This window comes from Achroia grisella, unplaced genomic scaffold (genome assembly GCF_030625045.1).
Source record: "Achroia grisella isolate CSIRO2021 unplaced genomic scaffold, CSIRO_AGI_Agris_v1 utg874, whole genome shotgun sequence".
Lineage (NCBI taxonomy): Eukaryota > Metazoa > Arthropoda > Insecta > Lepidoptera > Pyralidae > Achroia > Achroia grisella.
The window spans coordinates 377,078-397,121 of record NW_026713051.1 but is presented as its reverse complement, the minus strand read 5'-3'; the positions used below and the strand labels follow the sequence as shown (position 1 = coordinate 397,121).

General features: G+C 33.2%; 2 protein-coding genes across 7 annotated transcripts in view; both read right to left on the bottom strand.

Moving 5' to 3' along the window:
- Positions 1-20,044, bottom strand: part of LOC131853084 (neurocalcin homolog) — a 169,757-nt gene that overhangs the window by 15,774 nt on the left and 133,939 nt on the right. The window contains exon 1 of one of the 3 annotated variants that reach the window (XM_059203895.1): positions 6,644-6,731. The exons of the other annotated variants lie outside the window; for them this stretch is intronic. The gene's annotated coding sequence lies outside the window, so the exon portion shown is untranslated. Of the gene's footprint in view, positions 1-6,643; positions 6,732-20,044 lie in introns of those variants that run through there. 3 annotated transcript variants of the gene reach the window in all.
- Positions 1-20,044, bottom strand: part of LOC131853085 (neuronal calcium sensor 2) — a 155,073-nt gene that overhangs the window by 1,253 nt on the left and 133,776 nt on the right. For all 4 annotated transcript variants that reach the window (XM_059203900.1, XM_059203901.1, XM_059203898.1 and 1 more), the window contains 3 exons: positions 7,595-7,713; positions 6,644-6,787; positions 6,243-6,371 (listed from right to left, as the gene is read on the bottom strand). In XM_059203900.1, coding sequence (XP_059059883.1) covers positions 6,243-6,371; positions 6,644-6,787; positions 7,595-7,705 — 384 coding nt within the window. In that variant the 5' untranslated portion in view covers positions 7,706-7,713. The remainder of the gene's footprint in view (positions 1-6,242; positions 6,372-6,643; positions 6,788-7,594; positions 7,714-20,044) is intronic.

Genomic DNA, 20,044 nt, shown 5'->3' with positions numbered 1-20,044 from the left:
GGAACGAGACAGGGACAATTAAATTAATGAACACATCCACTATATGTAACCTATAGCTAGCTACCTATAGCGCGATGTAATAAAGACAACGCACTTGCAATTCCCCTGGTGTTCACGGGCGGCGGTAATCACTTACCATCAGGTGAGCCGCATGCTCGTTTGTCCCCTGTGCTATTAAAAACAGGTATTGCCAATACCGAGATTATCCTTGTGGTCATTTTGATACATTTTGTATACATCTGACGACCTCGGTGGTCTAGCGGTCTAGCACACCGTTTTACGACCGATGGTCGCGGGTTCGATTCCTCACACGGCACAAAAATTTGTATTTATGAGTAGGATTGTTGGTACCGGTCTGGGTGTTTTCTATGTATAAAATGTATGTATTTACAAAAAAAAATATATCTATGTATTTGTATCAGTTGTCTAGTACCCATAACACAAGCTTTAGCTAGCTTAACTTGGGTCTAGACGGCGCTGTGTGAATTGTCCTGAGATTAAAAAAAAAATTATTACACTTCGAAATCATTGGTAACATTTCAGCGAGTATAAAAATCACGATGATAGTCAATATAAATAACCTACTCTCTTATATATATATTATATAAATAATATCAGTCGTAAGCGACTATTGTTTCCAAAATCGGTATACACGATGTCAAAGTTATATAAATGGATGGAACAAGATGTGTATATATAGGACATGTATACCGCATCATCACTTAACATCAGATGAGAATGCGGTCAGAAGCGCATAATATTTAATATATATATAAAAAAAGAAGAAAACAAGAAAAAGGAAAAAAAAAGATAAAAAAAGAAAAAAGCACTAGATTTTTTTACTATCAGGACACATCAGTAAGAGGAAGACAGATAAAAAGTAAAGTTTATAGTACAAACTAGGTGTACCCGCGACTTCGTCCGCGTGGAATTTAACTTAATTTTCTAAAATAAAAGTATCTTAAGTTACTGCTTATCACATCCGCAACCTGACAAAAACAAATTCCGTTAAAATCGGTCCAACACTTTCAGAGATTAGCCGGAACAACCATACAGATAGACAGACAAAATTTGTAAAAAATTATATTTTGGTGTATGTACCGTATTTATATTCATATGCATGTAGTAAAAAACGTTTATTTCAATATTACAAACAGACACTCCAATTTTATTTATATCTATAAATATGTATAGATATTATTTATTTATTTAAACTTTAACGCACAAATATTATAATATATAAATGTACATATTGTTATATGTACATTTAACTTAACACCTAAGGGCGTTCTTTACCAGTCAACCAAAAGCCAAACTGAGAAGTTAGTACTAACTACCTAACTTACTAAACTAACTTACTAACTTAATAAAGCTAAGTAAATTAATTTTATAAAAGTTCTGAGCGACATACTACAATCTACAATACTAGTCCCACAGTCAATATTACGCATATATTACACGACCTTTCTAGGATTTTATTACATGTTAAATTAGGCGAGGATAGGGCTACTATCGACCCGGCTAATCCACTGTTGACAGTTTCGACAACTTTAGTAAATTTAGATCAAATAAAATACGTAACGATACACACTAGTGGCGCCATATAGTTTTTCTTTACCCCAAAAGTAAAACATATATTTGCAAAACACAATAATTACACTTAGATTGTGGAATAAACTTCCTGCCGAGGTTTTCCCACGAGACTTCAGCATGGGGTTTTTCAAGAAGGGTATATTAAGGTTTCTTAAAGGTCGGCAACGCGCAAGTGATACCCCTGGTGTTTCAGGCGTTCATAGGCTACGGTAACCATTTACCATCAGATGGGCCGTATGCTTGATTGCCACCATCGTAGTATAAAAAAAAATTAGTGATAAAAAAATTGAAACAAAGAAGAAATACACTAATTATATGCATATTCTTGTACAATAATTTAATGCTCACGGGAACAGTTTTGTTCATTGTTGTCATCTGCACTACCCATTTACATTTTATTGTCTGTATACTCACATAAGTACGTCATGTATGTGAGTAGATAAAACTGTGTTTAAGTAACAGTAGTACAAAGTAATTTTTACTTTAATTATACGTGTATAGTTTTTTTTTTCGGACTACTCTAATGCTGTTAGCCGTAGCTGGCCTTTACAGCTTCACCGGACGTTATGGGGCGAGTGCAGATGGCACTCCAAACCCGCGGAAGGACTTATGGAGCGGCTGAAGGCCAACTCCTGCCCGACGGATACGAAAAAGACTTACGTATATAGTGCACAAAACAAACAACAAAACTGTTGCAGACAGCTTGTCTGTCATTCTTTTAAAACTGTAATTAAGTAACAGTAGTACAAAGTAATTTTTACTTTAATTATACGTATATAGAGCACAAAAAACTGTTGCAGGCTGCTTGTCTGTCATTCTTTTAATAAACTTTGTATTTTTGATTTCTTTTTTTTATATATGTCACTTCAGACTAGTTGTATCTTCTTAGCTGTGAGCTTCCCTTTTGGGAAATACACACATATATTAAAGTTATTCTGATTATTATAAAATAGTCACTGTGTTTCTGCTCCAGTCATAGATTATCGTATAATCGTCAAATGTTGACAAAGTTTATGGAACATATCAACACCGGCTTTCAAACAAATACAACAATAGAATAGATCCTTTATTAAAATAAACTTAATTTAAGCACTTTTGAATAGTCATAACAATTTGTTTTTTATCTACCCTACCACTCGTTCGGAAAGCTGTCTCATCACAAGAAGAACGAGCAAGAAACTTGTGTGCTGCTCTTTTAAATAATCCTTGTAAGTTTACATTTACAAGTCGAAACGTGTGAATACAAACTACCAACCAGCACAATTTGAAATATAAATACATAATAACATTAAATCAGTCGTAGTGATAAGAGCAGACCAGTCTTTACAAGCAGCACTCGTTCACGAGTATGACGGATGAGCCAGCCATCACTGCTCTCGACCATATTTTAGGGAGCCCAAAGACCCGGCCCACCACGCCGCCACATGTCTGGACATTTTAGTGAGCATGACTACTCATCCCACTCGACCACGTCATAACTACTTAAAGTTACTATGTGATAGATACAGTTAAGTTAAAATCAGTTAGTTCTGAGGTAATGCACAAAGCAAATTGAGTATATCGTATTTTTAATAAGGGGTTGATTAGTATAAAAGATAAATTGCCAACCCTGGCGAAAGAGTCCTAAAACTAAAACGTGCCGAGGCGCCGGTCGCGTCGTAAATGCTACAAAGCAGTCTAATAGGGTAACCGTTGGCCCAGAAGCGACACCATATTACGTAATGTAATTTTATCAATTTCAGTTGTCTGTCGCATAAAGAGAGACTATAAAAAACAATGTAGTGCCCGTGGAGTAATTGTATCAACATCTAATACAATTAATATATTTTTTAGCAAAGTTCTATCCAAGAACAACCATAGCTTTTTTCATCTATACGTATAAATAAACTTGGAGTGTCTGTTTGTAATATTGAAATAACCGTTTTTTACTACATGCATATGAATATAAATACGGTACATACAACAAAAAATATTTTATAAATTTTTGTCTGACTGTCGATATGTTTGTTGCGGCTAATCTATAAAATAGTTGGACCGATTTTGATGGGACTTTTATTGGCAGGTAGCTGATGTAATAAGGAGTAACTTACGCTACTTTTATCTTAGAAAAATAAAGTTAAAATCGACGCGGACAAAGTCGCAGGGACAGCTAGTTATAAAATATAGATACTTGTTATATTGACTACATATTTTAAATAATAGCATATATAAATATAAAACGTATTTCACTTTGATCGTCAATTCAATTCAATATAAATTATAATGTAATTATTCGTCCACAAACAAAGAAAAGAATAGAATAGAATAGAAAATCATTTATTCAAATAAACTAAATTTAAGCACTTTAGAATAGTCTGAACAATTTTTTTTAACTACCGCTGGTGCGGAAAGCTGTCTCATCACAAGAAGAACGAGCAAAAAACTTGTGTGTTGCTCTTTTAAATAATCCTTGTAAGTTTACATTTACAAGTCGAAACGTGTCAATACAAACTACCAACCAGCATAATTTTTTTGGGTCAAATATAAAAACAATAAGATTAAATCAGTCGTAGTGATAAGAGCAGACCTACAAAATTAATTATCTTTTCTATGTCTCGAGAGAACCAAACATATAAATATTAATTGACGCTCCATCTGCCAGGTGAGAGATCATACACTACTGAGTGAATTTATTAAAAGTCAAATGGTTCTAATTTGGTTATGTTCACGGCACTCTCATGATCTGGAGTGGAGCGGTTTATCGAAAATAACATTTATTTTACTACAGCCAGCAACATTTCTTCGTAATTAGGTCATGACATAATAATTGGCTGTAAATTTACATTCCAGAATATTTTTTTTAACGAAACGTTTTTCAACCATAACTGTAAAAACTTTATGGTGAGGATTAAAATAATAAAATTGCAGACACATTTTCATTTAATGTCTCATTATTGAAGAACATTTTTATAATGAATGTCTAAAGATTCAAATATAAAACAAACTCCTACGATAAATGATCTTTTTCATAATGAATGTCTAAAGATTCAAATATAAAACAAACTCCTACGATAAATGATCTTTTTCATAATGAATGTCTAAAGATTCAAATATAAAACAAATTCCTACGATAAATGATCTTTTTCATAATGAATGTCTAAAGATTCAAATATAAAACAAATGCCTACGATAAATGATCTTTTTCATAATTAATATCTAAAGATTAAAATATAAAACAAATTCCTACGATACATTATGAATGTCTAAAGATTCAAATATAAATCAAATTCCTACGACAAATTATCTTTTTCATAATGAATGTCTAATTTTCAAATATAATGAATTTGAATTTTAAATTTGAATTTAAAAATAAATTCCTACGTTAAATGTTAGGTACTAAAATTGTGTTAATAAATTGATTGCAAATATATATATCAACAATATTGAGGAACCGCACATCGTTGTCGATATTTCGATTTAGATACGAAGCATCAAAATTTGGACTCACAATTTAATATCAAACTTTATACGAAATTCAATCAAGATTCTAAATGGTTGGAAATTTCATACGACATTTTAGGTAAATTAAGCCAGCCAGGATTAAACGTTAACCCTACACATACATCAATATATAAACCTACACATATTGAAGGCAAAATTATGGTTAAACTTAGAGCAGGGCTAAAATTTCATCAGTGCTACGGAACGCATGCATAAGCTGTAGCGTATTCAATTAATGTTCTGTGACCAGAACCGGTCTCAAATGGCGCGCAGTTTGGTAACCTTCGTATAGTTGCATTAAACTGCAATTCAAAGCACCGACAGATATGGAAGACAGTTTATGGAGAGACGTTAAGTTCAGCAAATACAATTTACTTACGCGACTACGTAAATTGTTATTAGCGATGCAATCAAACAGACTTATTCAATATTCAGTTCAAATTGCAAACTTTATGAAATGAAGTTATTATACGACTGCTATTACTATGAACATAATTAAAATATTGTTTATTATGAATTAATAAATTCATGTTGTAGCGTACATAACGTAACGACACTAGAAATGGTTTATTTACTTTATTAAAATATACTTAATACAATTTAAATTGAATAATCGTTTGTTTTTATTCAACCAATTCAAAAAGCAGATTCAGACCAAAAAGAATCAGTAAAAAAAAAATGTTGTTCAACTTTCCATTTACACAACCACTCCAAACATTTTTTTACAGTTAATTGAAACGTCAAACAGGAACGTTGGAATGAAATCGCATTCAGCATGCAGTTTTCCATTTCCCGAGAGTTACACGGAGCTCAACAATTAATAGTACACATCATTTGTCAAAAACAGGGATTTGCATTTAGCGAGGAGAGAGCGCAAATACCAGCAACAGCTCGATAATGGACACGTCCGATACACCCGTAGGCGTGTGGTGATTTTAGTGCTATCAATATTTTGTTACTACGTAGACATGTTTCCTACGAAATCGTTATGATACAACAGGTTTCTAACAATAAGAGTACAATAGACCTATGATTCCTTATAATGTTCTTAAAACTCAATAAAAAAAGGTCACTATCCAAACGGACTTGTCTTGTTTCATCCACTTCTATAACCTGCCGCACATATACATTCCCAAATACACATCGAGTAATGCAGTATATGAACTTACCTGGACTATTTTAGTCATTTCTTGAATATCTATCACACCATTGCCATCCACGTCGTACATGCGGAATGCCCACTTCAGTTTTTCTTCAGGTGTTCCGCTTGACGTTACGTGAATTGCTTGCAGAAATTCCTATAACAAACATAGCCATGTCGATACGCAGTAGAATAATCAAACAGTGACAGGAAAAAATTTGATTATTGTCATGTTATGTTCAACCAAAACAATGGTTAGCAATAAAAAAATGTAATCCAGCTGAATTCGCCGCACAGGAACTGAATCTATAATCTCGCTCAGCCAATTGAATAACTTTAAAAATAACGCGCAGCGAATTTTCGCCAAGTATATATGAATATAAATGATATACAACCTCATTATATTCATACTTCATTTTAGTGTTGTACCTTAAAATCTATGTAGCCATTCTTGTCCATATCGAATGTGCGGAATACATGATCGCAAAACTCGACAGCGTTCCCGGACGGGAAAAACATCTTGTACATGTCGACGAATTTTGCAGGCGTTAGACGGCCGTTAGGGCAATCTTGCTGTAATGTGAAATAAAAATACAAATTACACTTACATTACGGTAAATATATCGATATCTCATTCAATAGAATAGAATAGAAAATCCTTTATTCAAGTAAACTTCATTTAAGTACTTTTTAATAGTCATAATAATTTTTTTAATCTACCGCGCATTCGGAGAACTGTCTCATCACAAGAAGAACGAGCAAGTTTTCATTTTTCAATGCGAAACGTGTGAACGCAAACTACCAACTAGCACTAATTTATTAGGGTCAAATATAAACATACAATAAGATTAAATCAGTCGTAGTAATACGAGCAGATATCATTTAATTTAAAAAAACCAGTTAATAAATGCGGGGCGCATCACTATTGTGATATGTCGTATTTTAACAGACAGTAGTCGAAAGTAGCCGCTGTGGCTAATAGCTAATGTAAGCGACATATGCTATTTTTGTCACCGATGTTTGCGAGAAAAATTAGCACAAAATACAAACTTTCCTTTTAACGCTAATTTTTTAAATTGGCAGATTCAATCGTAGAGTTTCAGGTACTGATCTACTATCCCGTACTGCACTTAGACAACAATAAAGTTGGACACAATAATCCCATTTGAAATCCAACGTAGTCAATACCTATATAGTTCATTACATAGTACCAAACAAAGTCACTGCCGCTATCTGTCTCATGTATGCTTAAATCAGGACTACGCAACGGATCTTGAAGCGGTTTCTTTAATAGATAAAGTGATTGTAGAGGAAGGTTTATATATATAATACAGTGCTATTATAAGAACATCATTGCGTATATAATAGTTTATAGTTTACCTTGAAGCCCTTGTACCACTCTTTGATGGTGGTTTCATCGTACGACGTATGCGTTTTGAGGAAATCCATATCCTCCTTTGTAAGTTTATCTTTACTGACAAAACAGCCCATTTTGTCTCCTGTAACAATGAAAAACAACATTATACCTATTGGTACGCCAAATAATAATATAGTATTTCTACCTTATAATTTAAGAATTGACCATAAATTCTTTTAAATACCAATTCCGAAATTGGCTAATTGACAATTGTTTTAATATATATAAGTCTCCTGTAACAATGAAAACAACATTATACCTATTGGTACGCCAAATAATATAGTATTTCTACCTTATAATTTAAGAATTGACCATAAATTCTTTTAAATACCAATTCCGAAATTGGCTAATTGACAATTGTTTTAATATATATAAGTCTCCTGTAACAATGAAAAACAACATTATACCTATTGGTACGCCAAATAATAATATAGTATTTCTACCTTATAATTTAAGAATTGACCATGAATTCTTTTAAATACCAATTCCGAAATTGGCTAATTGACAATTGTTTTTATACTATAAATGAATTTTTCGCTAAAAGCTAGGAGTTATATGTAGAATTATTAGATAATACAATTAGTAGTATTGTTTGATATATTTGTATAATATTGATTGACACCTAACTAAAATAAATGTTACGTATCTACTTATATTTAACATATAATACAATTTTTAAACGTAAATTCATTAATTCTATTGTATAATTTGTATATTACTAAATTTTTGCATGCCAAAACAATGGCGAAATATGTGGACAATTTTATTAATACTGACATTCTTTTGAAGAATAGAATAGAATAGAATAGAAAATCATTTATTCAAATAAACTTACATTGAAGCACTTTTGAATAGTCATAACATTTTTTTTTTTTTAATCTACCGCTCATTCGGAATGCTGTCTCATCACAAGAAGAACAAGCAAGAAACTTGTGTGTTGCTCTTTTAAATAATTTATTCTTACTTACAATTTAAGTTTAAGTGTGTGAATACAAACCACCGATTAGCACTAATTCAATTAAATACTCAAAAAGAAAAAAATATTGAATACATAACCAACTGGTTAAACAATTAATAAGAGGAAATCAGTCATAGTGATTAGAGCAGACCAGTCCCTACAAGCAGCACCCGTTCACGAGTATGACGGATGAGCCAGCCATCACTGCGCTCGACCATATTTTAGGGAGCCCAATGACCCGGCCCACCACGCCGCCACAAGTCTGGACATTTTAGTGAGCATGACTACTCAAAACACCAGACCACGTCATAGCTACTCACAATTGCCATCTGATGTTTATAGTATTCACATTTCACATAAGAATGCATGCGGCAATTAATACAAAACCCGCTACGCTTTCATATTTCTAAAATAATTGAATCAAGAAAGCAATGTAATGTAAGCTTTTAATATTTATACCATATTTCATGCAAATAAATACATTTCATTTCATTTCATTTCATTTCATAGAATCGTATAGGTAAAATTGTAGCTAGTACGCTACTTGTGAATGACGGATCATCTATATTAGTAAAAGAAATGTAATTTTACACCTTTACCCACTTTGTATATAATTAAGTTTTCTATTTTACTTAAAAGTGCAATAAACATTATACATAATTTTATAACGAAATATCTGGAAGGGGGGATGGCTAGTAAAGAACCTAGTGACCTAATAAGTGAACAAGTGAACCTAGTTCATTGCTAGGCAATGTACCATATCTGGTCGAGTTATTAGGAAATCATTGTGTTTAAATCCTGGTGAATTATACGATGGTCATTTTAATGTAGTGCTACTTGACAAATGTAGAAGTATTAAATTACGATCTCAGAATAAAGGTAACCAAAACAACACTTTTTACAACTTTTGTCTGTCTGTTTATTCCGGCTAATCTCTGAAATGGCAGGACCGATTTTAACGAGACTTTTTTTGGCTGATGTAATTACGAAAAACTTGGGCTACTTTTATTTTAGAATAATAACATTAAATTCCACGCCGACGCAGTCGCGGGAACAGCTAGTACTCTAAAAATTTCACGCGTGAGAAACTGGGGCACAGCTAGTATATAAGTGAAAATAATCACAATATAGATATTTTTTACGATTATAATTAAGAGAGAAGTATAATTTCTTCCATGCATGAGATTATTTAAATATACATACGTATATTATATATAGGCGTCCATAGGCTACGGTAACCATTTACCATCAGATGAGCCGTATGCTTGCTTGCCACCTACGTGATATAAAAAAAAAAATTTCATAATAGAAATACTAATATTTAGTCGTAATTTCATTTCCACAGCCGCCATATTTTTAGTTTATAGACAGAGTGATTCAAGACGAAGGTTTATATATATAATACATGTACACCAGTACGAAGCCGAGTAGCTAGTTCATAATAAGATAGTGTAATACAACCTTTAAACAGAACGAACCGCAAGTCATAACCCAGTTTAACTACCTGCTTGACTATTTGATAACGATATAAATGGTACGTACATATTACTACTTTTATATGTACCGAACTATAAAACATTTAGAACGCTGTTTATAGCGCGGCAGTATATTTTCTTGGACCTGAATGAACACCTACAATTATATATGAATGGCGTCTTTATTTTTGGAAGTCTTTGGAATATTTTAAATACTTTTAAAACATCATGTATATATATGCTTTTATAAAATATAACCTCAAGACATGTTGTATAAAACAAAGTCACTGTCGTTGTCTGTCCCTATGTAGGCTTAAATCTTTAAACTACACAACGGATTTTGAAGCGGTTTTTTTTAAATAGATAGAGTGATACTAGAGGAAGGTTTATATATATAATACATGTACACCCGGGCTAAGCCGGAGCAAGTAGCTAGTTGTAAATAAACCATTTGCAATAAGAACTCACTTCTCCAAAAAAAAAAAACAAATTCGAAATTCAAAAGTTGAACTGAATAAAATATATTTTAAAATAACTTTCATGAAATATGTAGATAAAATTAAAATTGATATTTGCAGTGCGAGCAATGTTATAAAAAACAAGAAATTCAATATTCAAAAGTCGAACTGAATAAAATATGCTTTAAAATAACTTTCATAGAATGTGTAGATAAATATGAAATTCAAATTCAAAAGTTAAAAATAAAATAACTTTCATAGAATGTGTAGATAAATATGAAATTCGAAATACAAAAGTTAAAAATAAAATAACTTTCATAGAATATATACATATAGTACAGATAAAATTGAAATGGATATTTGCAGTGCGAGAAATGTTAAATACAAAGACATCCAATAGTATTTCAAAGGAGCAAGCTCGGCTTTAGGTCTTCCATGAAAGGAGACTCACAGTATATGGGCGAAGTTCAAGGATTAACTTCTACACAGACGTAAACTTGAAGGCTTTGCCAGCATTGACAGCATATAACAAATGGACAGCACAAATAATCCTATTATAGAATGAAAACATTTTGTATTTCTTATAAAAATATGCCAGTCCAGTTATTTCAGTGACAATACTGTATTTTATAAACATTTCTAAAGTAATAACTTCTACAAACAAGATTTCTAACCGATATCAGTTTAATATAAAATGTAAAATGTTTTCTTAAAGAGTTTGTGCATTAATCGATTTTAGCAGCAAATTGGTTGACCGATTTGTACGCTCTTGTAATATAGTTAAGTCTGAAGATTAGATTGCTTGTTCGGTGTAGGTATAGCTGCCCTCACTCCTCTATGCAGTATATTTCCCAATATAGTAGCGCGTATAAGAATAGAATAAAAATATTTTTCATTCAAATAAACTTTATACCAGCACTTTTGAATAGTCACTTTTTTATTCTACCGCTCATTCGGAATGCAGACTCATCACAAGAAGAATGAGCAAGAAACTTGTGTGTTGCTTTTTAATAAATATTCATTTAAGATTTACATTAAAAGAATTAGGCATGCGACAATCAACATAGAAACCGCTGCGCACTTACTCTCTGTTCAATCAGATAACATTGCCAGTGCTATGAATTTTAAGTTAGATATTTTCTACAAAAACATTATCATTGATAAACTGTTCAATTTTATAATAGGAAGAGAGCAACCCTATAATACTACTGGATAGCATTGCCACTAAAGCTGAACTAAAGTTGAGGGTATAATTGGATGTGAAGTTTGTGTTTCGAATAACCCAATATCCAACGAATTCAGTGTACAATTCAGTTTACTGACTTCTTCGATCTTCTTCTTAGACTGGTATGAAGTTCTCATAAACATATATATATGCACAATATGCACAATGTGACATAAAAATAGACAAATAACAGATCTAGTCTGAACTCATCTATTTTTATATCTCTTGCAACATAATTGAGATTAAATTTAATATATTTATAATCAGTTAGTTTCGTCGTTAACACGACATATGCAATTATATATTTATATATTAATCTATATATATACATACAATTGAAATGTCTGTTTGTAATATTGAAATAACCCGTTTTTACTACATGCATATGAATATACGGTACGGTACATACACCAAAATATTGTTTTTTTACTATATTTGTCTGTCTGTCTGATGTAATAAGGAGTAACTTAGGCTACTTTTATTTTAGAAAAACAAAGTTAAATTCCACGCGGATGCAGTTGCGTGTACAGCCAGTAATAATAATAATGTTTCAGGCGTGTACTAGTCCCAAGCTAAGCAGAGCTTTTATTATGGGTAGTAGACAACAGATACAAATAAATAGATTAAATTTTTGTAAATGCACATCCAGACCGACACAAACAATCATACTCATGAATTCAAATGTTCGCGCAATGCGAAGAATCGAACCCGCGACCATCGGAAGTAAGTTGGTGTGGTAAACCGCTAGACCACCAGGGCCGTCTGGATAGTAATGTTAAAAATTAATTTATAGTTAGTTAACCACCTATTTATATCTTTAAATATATGACTGTATCCATATTACAGCGGTCCAGCCGCTGCAGCATTATGCTGAGCACGGACCTATTCGGTAGATGCTTCGACAAATATACACATACACGCGCACATACTTAATTTGTAATTTTGTAACAATAAATTGTAAATATACTTTATTTGTAATTATTGTCATGATTAAGTTTTTGTTTGTTTAATTTGTGTTTTAGTTTTAACATCTACTGAATAAATAACATTTCATTTCATTTCATATCGATCCTATATATGTGCTAGTTAGTAAGAGCGTCGTAAGCCAGGTGAGTTTATTGTTCATCACTTATATAATAGCTTATTGTATCATTGGACGGATATCACGGTATTTTGTGTGACAGAGATCCGGGGCGTGGAAATGTCATGGACACAGGGCCGATAAAGATAAAGCCTTCCACGTCCCTTCCCCCATGACAACCTGACCGTTCCCAATATTACGAATCTATTGATTTTTACATAGCAAACCATAAACTAAACCACCTAATTTTAAACGACTAGTTTTTACGGGTATACAAATGAATGTACCTATTATTATTGTAATTTAAATAATTAAATAATATTGTAATGGGTGAAAACTGTAATTGGTACAGTTTATACTGCAAATAATATAAATGACGTAGTGGAGTAACTTGAAACAGTCATGCTCGCTATAAAGTTCAAACTTGTGGTGGTGGTCGGGTCGATGTGCTCCCTCTAATATGGTTGAGTGCAATGATGGCTGGCTCATCCGTCATACTAGTGAACGGGTACTGCTTGTGGAGACTGGTCTGTTCAGGTTGCGAACACTGATTAGTTTTTTGGTTTTTATTTTCAATAGCATATGCTGGTCGCTCTATTCCCCCAAATTTGAATTTAAATGAATCTGTATTATTGTAAATATGTACAAAAAGTATAAAAAAATATCGTCTACATAGCGAAGTTCTTTCATAAATTAATTTTAATATTCGCAATATTGTTAATTACTCACTATTGTGTCAGTCCAAAGGTGCATAATTTTAAACTACTAGTACTTTGGGGTATTTCATTAATGTTCTTTTTCATTTTTGTTTCTTTACCGCCAAATAGCGGAATGCCTTTAATATTCGCAATATTGTTAATTATTCACTATTGTGTCAGTCCAAAGGTGCATAATTTTAAACTACTAGTACTTTGGGGTATTTCATTAATGTTCTTTTTCATTTTTGTTTCTTTACCGCCAAATAGCGGAATGCCTTTAATATTCGCAATATTGTTAATTACTCACTATTGTGTCAGTCCAAAGGTGCATAATTTTAAACTACTACTACTTTGGGGTATTTCATTAATGTTCTTTTTCATTTTTGTTTCTTTACCGCCAAATAGCGGAATGCCTTTAATATTCGCAATATTGTTCACTGCTTGCGATTGTGTCAGTCCAATTTATCATAGAATAAGCAACAACAAGCGGAACAAGTTAGACTACTTCCTGCGCTGTTATTTTATTTATTAACTAGCTGTTCCCGCGACTTTTACCGCGTGGAATTTAATAAAAAAATAATTAGAGAATTTTTCTAAAATAAAAGTAGCCAAGTCACTCCTTTATACAACATAGCTACCTGTCAAAAAAAAAATCGGTCCAGCTATTTCAGAGATTAGCCGGAACAAACAGACAGATAGACAAAAATTGTAACAAATGTTATTTTGGTGTATGTACCGTATTTATATTCATATGAATGTAGTAAAACACTGTAATTTCAATATTACAAACAGACACTCCAATTTTATTTATATGTATAGATTACTCGTTATCATGTAAATGTATTAACGAGCGTTCCAAATATATCTTTTTTATTTATTAATATTTTACGGCTCTGGATACAAGTCCTTTTTAACCCTAATATTTTTTATTTATGAGTGTTTCGACATCTTGATTTTACTATCATTTATTTATACATCCTTTATTGCACTATCTAAACTAATGTACAATTGGCGAGCTTAATGCCATATGGCATTCCCTATCAGCTAACTGGGTAAAAACTGAAAGCGGTTGAGCAATAATGAGAAAATATATTTGTAGATAATTTAGATAGATTCTTTAAAATATTACTGTCGAAAATCTGGCAAATTGTCTGTCCATTTCACCATATGAAAACTGAACTTAGTTTTTATTGTTCTTACTCTAAAACAGTTACAGATTAATTGAATTCCTTAACCCTGTAGTAAGCAATGAGTTACAGCTATTTAAGTGAAATACATATTACTACATAGTAAAGGAGTTATGTAGATCTTTGGGGGAGGCCTATGTCCAGCAGTGGACGTCTTCCGGGCTGAGATGATGAAAGGAGTTATAGGGGGTGATGACATTTAACATGAAGATTTATGCGCTATTTCTTTCTTTCTTTCTCTTTCTTTCTCTCTCTCTCTTTCTTTCTTTCTTTCTATTTCCATAAATAACAAATGAGGGGAAAAACAATAAAGTATACACTATAGGCGCGGATTCACATTGTCTATAAACTTTGTCATCATCAATTTAATGACTATTAATCATATGCCACGTGTTGTAGTTTACCCGCATTTTATTTGTGTACAGATAAAACAAAAAATAACTAGGTAAACAGAGAAAATATATTCAAAGACTGTTGATAACAGAATCAAAGTATAGATGTATCAAACAACAATGTATTATACAATAAAAGAAACTATAAATTGAAGTACAAATTTAGAATATAAAATATATTCTTTATCAGCCAGTGACAACACCGCATCTCTTACAATCAAAAGTGTTAATCATACTACAAGTCAGGTGTAAAGAATCATCAAAATGCATTCAGCATTACCTATACTTCAACTTAGTACTAAAAATACAGGAGCACCTCTTGCATTTTTAAGCCAGTTGAATAATAACGGTTACGAACAAAAAAGAGTTGGACGCCATAGAAACGGCACTTCTATTGTTTGCGCATACATAAAAATACGAGATTTCCAGATTTATGTGCGGCGAAAGGGCGGCATTTGCTTGCGACTTGTGGGATCGGAGGGGGGACTCGATCGATATCTCAACACCTCTTGTATTCCACCTGGGTGGCAATTCTTGTTTCCTTCGAAATAATTTCGAGCTGAACCGATTCGAGTACTCTTCTGTTATTATACAAAACAAAGGTTCAAATACCCGTATGATAGAGGATTATACAGGCTTCGAAAGACAAGCATACATACTAGAAATAGCGGTAGGTATATTGCAACGAAACCGTAAGATTGGTTCAGTAGATAATAAATCTGGCTTATTTCAGCCGTCAAGCAGCTTGATTTACAAGCTGTATTTCAGTTGTAGCCAATTAGGCGGTAGTCTTCTAGAATGACAACGTATAGGTGGTACAGCGTGTCGTCCATAGTGCTGTACATCTACAGTCGACCTTTTTTATGGATGATAATGGAATGGTGCACCCGCCTGCGCTAACGGTTTACGCTGGCGGGGCACCAGTGGAGGATGATAAGATGAGCATGAAGTCAGATCAGTTGGCCCATCATGACAAATTCACTAGGAATTTATCACGATGGTTTCCAGGGGGAACCGCGTGGAGGTCAACCTGATATGGTGCATTGCTAGTAATGGGGTCATGAGTCATAGGAACAAAAATGCCAAAAACCGAGTCAGAGGGACGTTAGAATTGAAATTGAATACATTTAGATTTTTTTCAAACTTATCGTTTCTCTGTCTGTTTGTACAGGCTAATCTCCGAAACTGTTGGACTAATTAAAATGAAATTTTGCATGGAGATAACTTACATAAATAATATATATAAAGATTATAATAACATAAGAATATAAGAAATACAAATTTCAATACCACATAATATGGAGTCATGTTAGTTTTGCCGTAAATTGAAAAAACATTTTTTTTTTAAATCACGGCAATGATTTAAGTTCATGTAACGTTTATAAATAATAGAGATATGGTTGAGATCTTATGATTTGCTTTTGAAAAATATTTGATGTGATATTCAATTAATTATACGTTTATAATAAAAAAAATCATAGATAGGTTATAGATAAAAACCATAGATTTTTTTCGGTTTCTATAAAAATTCGAATACGCGAGAATTGGGCCCCGCATTCATGAAGATGTTTTCGTGTCGATTTCTTCAAGTCTAGAGCCACCTTGGAGTTAATCAATTGAATCTGAAGCCGTCTTTGATCACACGAAGCCATCGTTTGTTCAACACCAATATGTTTATACATTCTTCTCATATATAGATTGTTTTTAAAATATATTGGTATCCATATGAAACATAGCACCGAACACTTACTTGAACAGATGCATAAACGAAATATCTACTTTGGAATATATATACTATATCATGAGGAGATAAAACCCATCACTCCTAAGAACATCCTTCAATTCCTGACCTTACGGTCTTGGTCTAGGTAGCGAACTTTGAATAAGTGCAAGCAAAATAGATCTATACAGGTCGCAGTGTCACAGATTATAGCACCTGACAGTGCAAGTGCAGTGAAACCCCCAATAAAAAATAATAATTGAACAGTCTATATTATTTAACTATAATAAGCATACTGTACATTCTATATTAATACTAATGACGAAAATAGTCTGTCACATAGACATGTCTTAAGAGGCATCGTAATAGCTACGCCAGAAATCCGCCAGCAAGCACTCGATTCGATCACTTAAAACCATCTTGCAAATTGCCAACTTTCTCTCCATTAGGTTTACGTTTCTACGCTTGAACTACTTCATTAGGTCTTAGAGGAAGAAAGATATTTAAGTTAATAACAAATAGACAGACTAATCAACATCCCCACATTTACGTACAAGAATGGGACTATGATTACAAAAAAATCTTTTAAAGTTCCACTAGATTATTGCTATCAATACAAAATAGCGTTGGAAATAAATCGAATAGTGAGTTTGCATAGTTCGTGAAAACAATGTATCGAGACTTCAGGCATTTAAAAAGGCGGAGCTTGAAAATCCTTTTCCATTTTTATTCATTGCATTTATTTTAAAAGCAGTTTCTCGCAGCCCGCCATCGCCGGCCGCAACAATTTCTCTCTCGAACAGTTTCAAGAACAAAGACATCTTAATTTCAGTATTTTTAACGAGAATTTCCTTTTTCTTTACTTTAGTTACACAGGTATGAAGCAGCTAGCACTAAAGTTTTGTAACTTTGCATTTAGATCTGCAAAAGTTATACGCTACGCCAGACGGCTAGAAATAACGATGCTCGCACTTTAAGTTTGTATTCAGCACACAGTTTTCTTAAGATTTCACTGAACAGGACTAATTTAATTACGTGTAGTGGAGCATCAAGTTGATTAATATTTTTATTACTTTATAAAAAGTCAACAAAATTTTACGAAATCATATTCGCAATTTAAATAGTGCTTAGGTTTCCTTTCCTAATTGCTTACTTCGGTATATTGTTCATAATGATTTAAGTCCAATATATTCTCCTATACCTTCCCTTATTCAAAACAAACAAACCTCAAAGCCCTTTGAGGTTTGTTTGTTTTGAGAGAAGCTTCTCTCATTATTCAACAGCATACCGAAGCACACAATTCGATTCGGATTTGACATATGACAGTACATTTCAACCTATAGATAGCTCCCAATACATACGATCACCTTTGACAATGCAATCTGCAACGCAGATAGACTATGCAAAGCAATGTCAATGGTATAAATCCATTAACTGAACTTCTGTCCTCACAAAGCTAACTGAGTTAACCCCGCATAGCGTAGTAAATCCGAGACCGACTTAAATATACTATGGCCTCACTGGGAATGGTAATAGACAAAAGAGGACAAATCTGAACATGCTTTGTAGGTGGCAGCGGATGTTAATTTAATGAAGCCAGCTTTCAGTTTGAAAGGAAATTCAATAAATTAACGGCTGCCACTATCGATGTACTAAAACTGCAACTTCATGTAAATCCATCATCGTCATTATTTAGACAACGACGCGTCGGCCGCGTCATGCCCCTGACTGGGAAAAATTAAGACATAAACTTTGTAGGGGAGAACTCTGCTCACGACATTTAATTAGTTCATTAATATTTCACCGCCTTCGGTTCATAGTGAGGCTTTGACAATCTAAAACTTTATTTCGCCGGCTATATAGCTCGATCGTAAGTGTTTGGTAATCTAAAACTTGGGACAACTCAGACCAACGACGTAACCCTTTCGGTTATATTCACCGCAGGAATGTATCCAATCTTAAACTTTAGATGACTGACAACAAACCTGTGTTACAAGATTAAATCAATATACTAAAATCAATATGCTAGATAAATTAAAGCTATATGTGTGATCCTAGAAAGCGCAAAATAAATATTTAAAGGAATTCCTGAACAACATTTATAGATTACGGTACTGAACAGCACCAAGAACATAACAAAAAATACCTAACAACCATGTCAGCTCTCATCATCAACGTAATAATAATAATAATAATCTCAGGACAATTCCCACAGCGCCATCTAGTCCCAAGCTAAGCAGAGCTTGTGTTATGGATACTAGATAACTGATATAAATACATGGATACATTTGTTTTTCATATTAGACATAGACAACACCCAGACCGATATACAAACAATTATACTCATGAATACAAATGTTTCTGCCGTGCTAGGAATCGAACCCGGGACCATCGGTCGTAAAGCGGTGTGCTAGACCGCTAGACCACCGAGGTCGTCACGTATTCAGTACTCTGTACCTTTTGTACCAAATCTTAAGTGCATCCTTCAACTTTCAACATGCATGCATGCATTGCTTGCCAATGTTAATAGATGATAAGGAAGCTACGAGGACAGACGCTACACAAAGTGCTCCGTCTGGTCATCATCATCATTGCCTTGCCTTTATCCCATTATTTGTGGTCGGCGCAGTATGTCATTCTCTTCCACTGCTCTCTATCGGTCGTCATATCTGAACATACTCTTCTTTTATTCATATCATCCTTAACACAATCCATCCATCTTTTCTTAGGGCGTGCCCTCCCTTTACATCCATCCACATTCATATTATACACTTTCCATAAGACATACATAGTCCTCGTTCCTCTGCATAACATGCCCATACCAGTGCTTCTCTGGTAAAAATCATAAATATCCAAAACACATACAACAAATAAAAACAGAAACAACGACACATTAGTACTTGAACGTCGCCAATAAAGTTGCAACTTTGCTTCGTGACAAGAGAGTCAAATTTCCCCGACAGGCTTACTCGTACATCAAATCGAATTAAGATCTCTCGTGTCCAACTTCCCCCATTCTTTATATTATATACGTAGGGAATAAGCAATTCTACATGGACGAGCACTACTTGCCGCATTGTAGCCACGTCACAAAAGCCGATACGTGAATGGTTATTTTGAAACGTTTCCAAATGTTATGAAAAATAGCATTAGTGATTTATGCGCATTCAACAGTAGAGTGGCGATATACCGAAATAGTTTTATGATAAAACCAGAAGG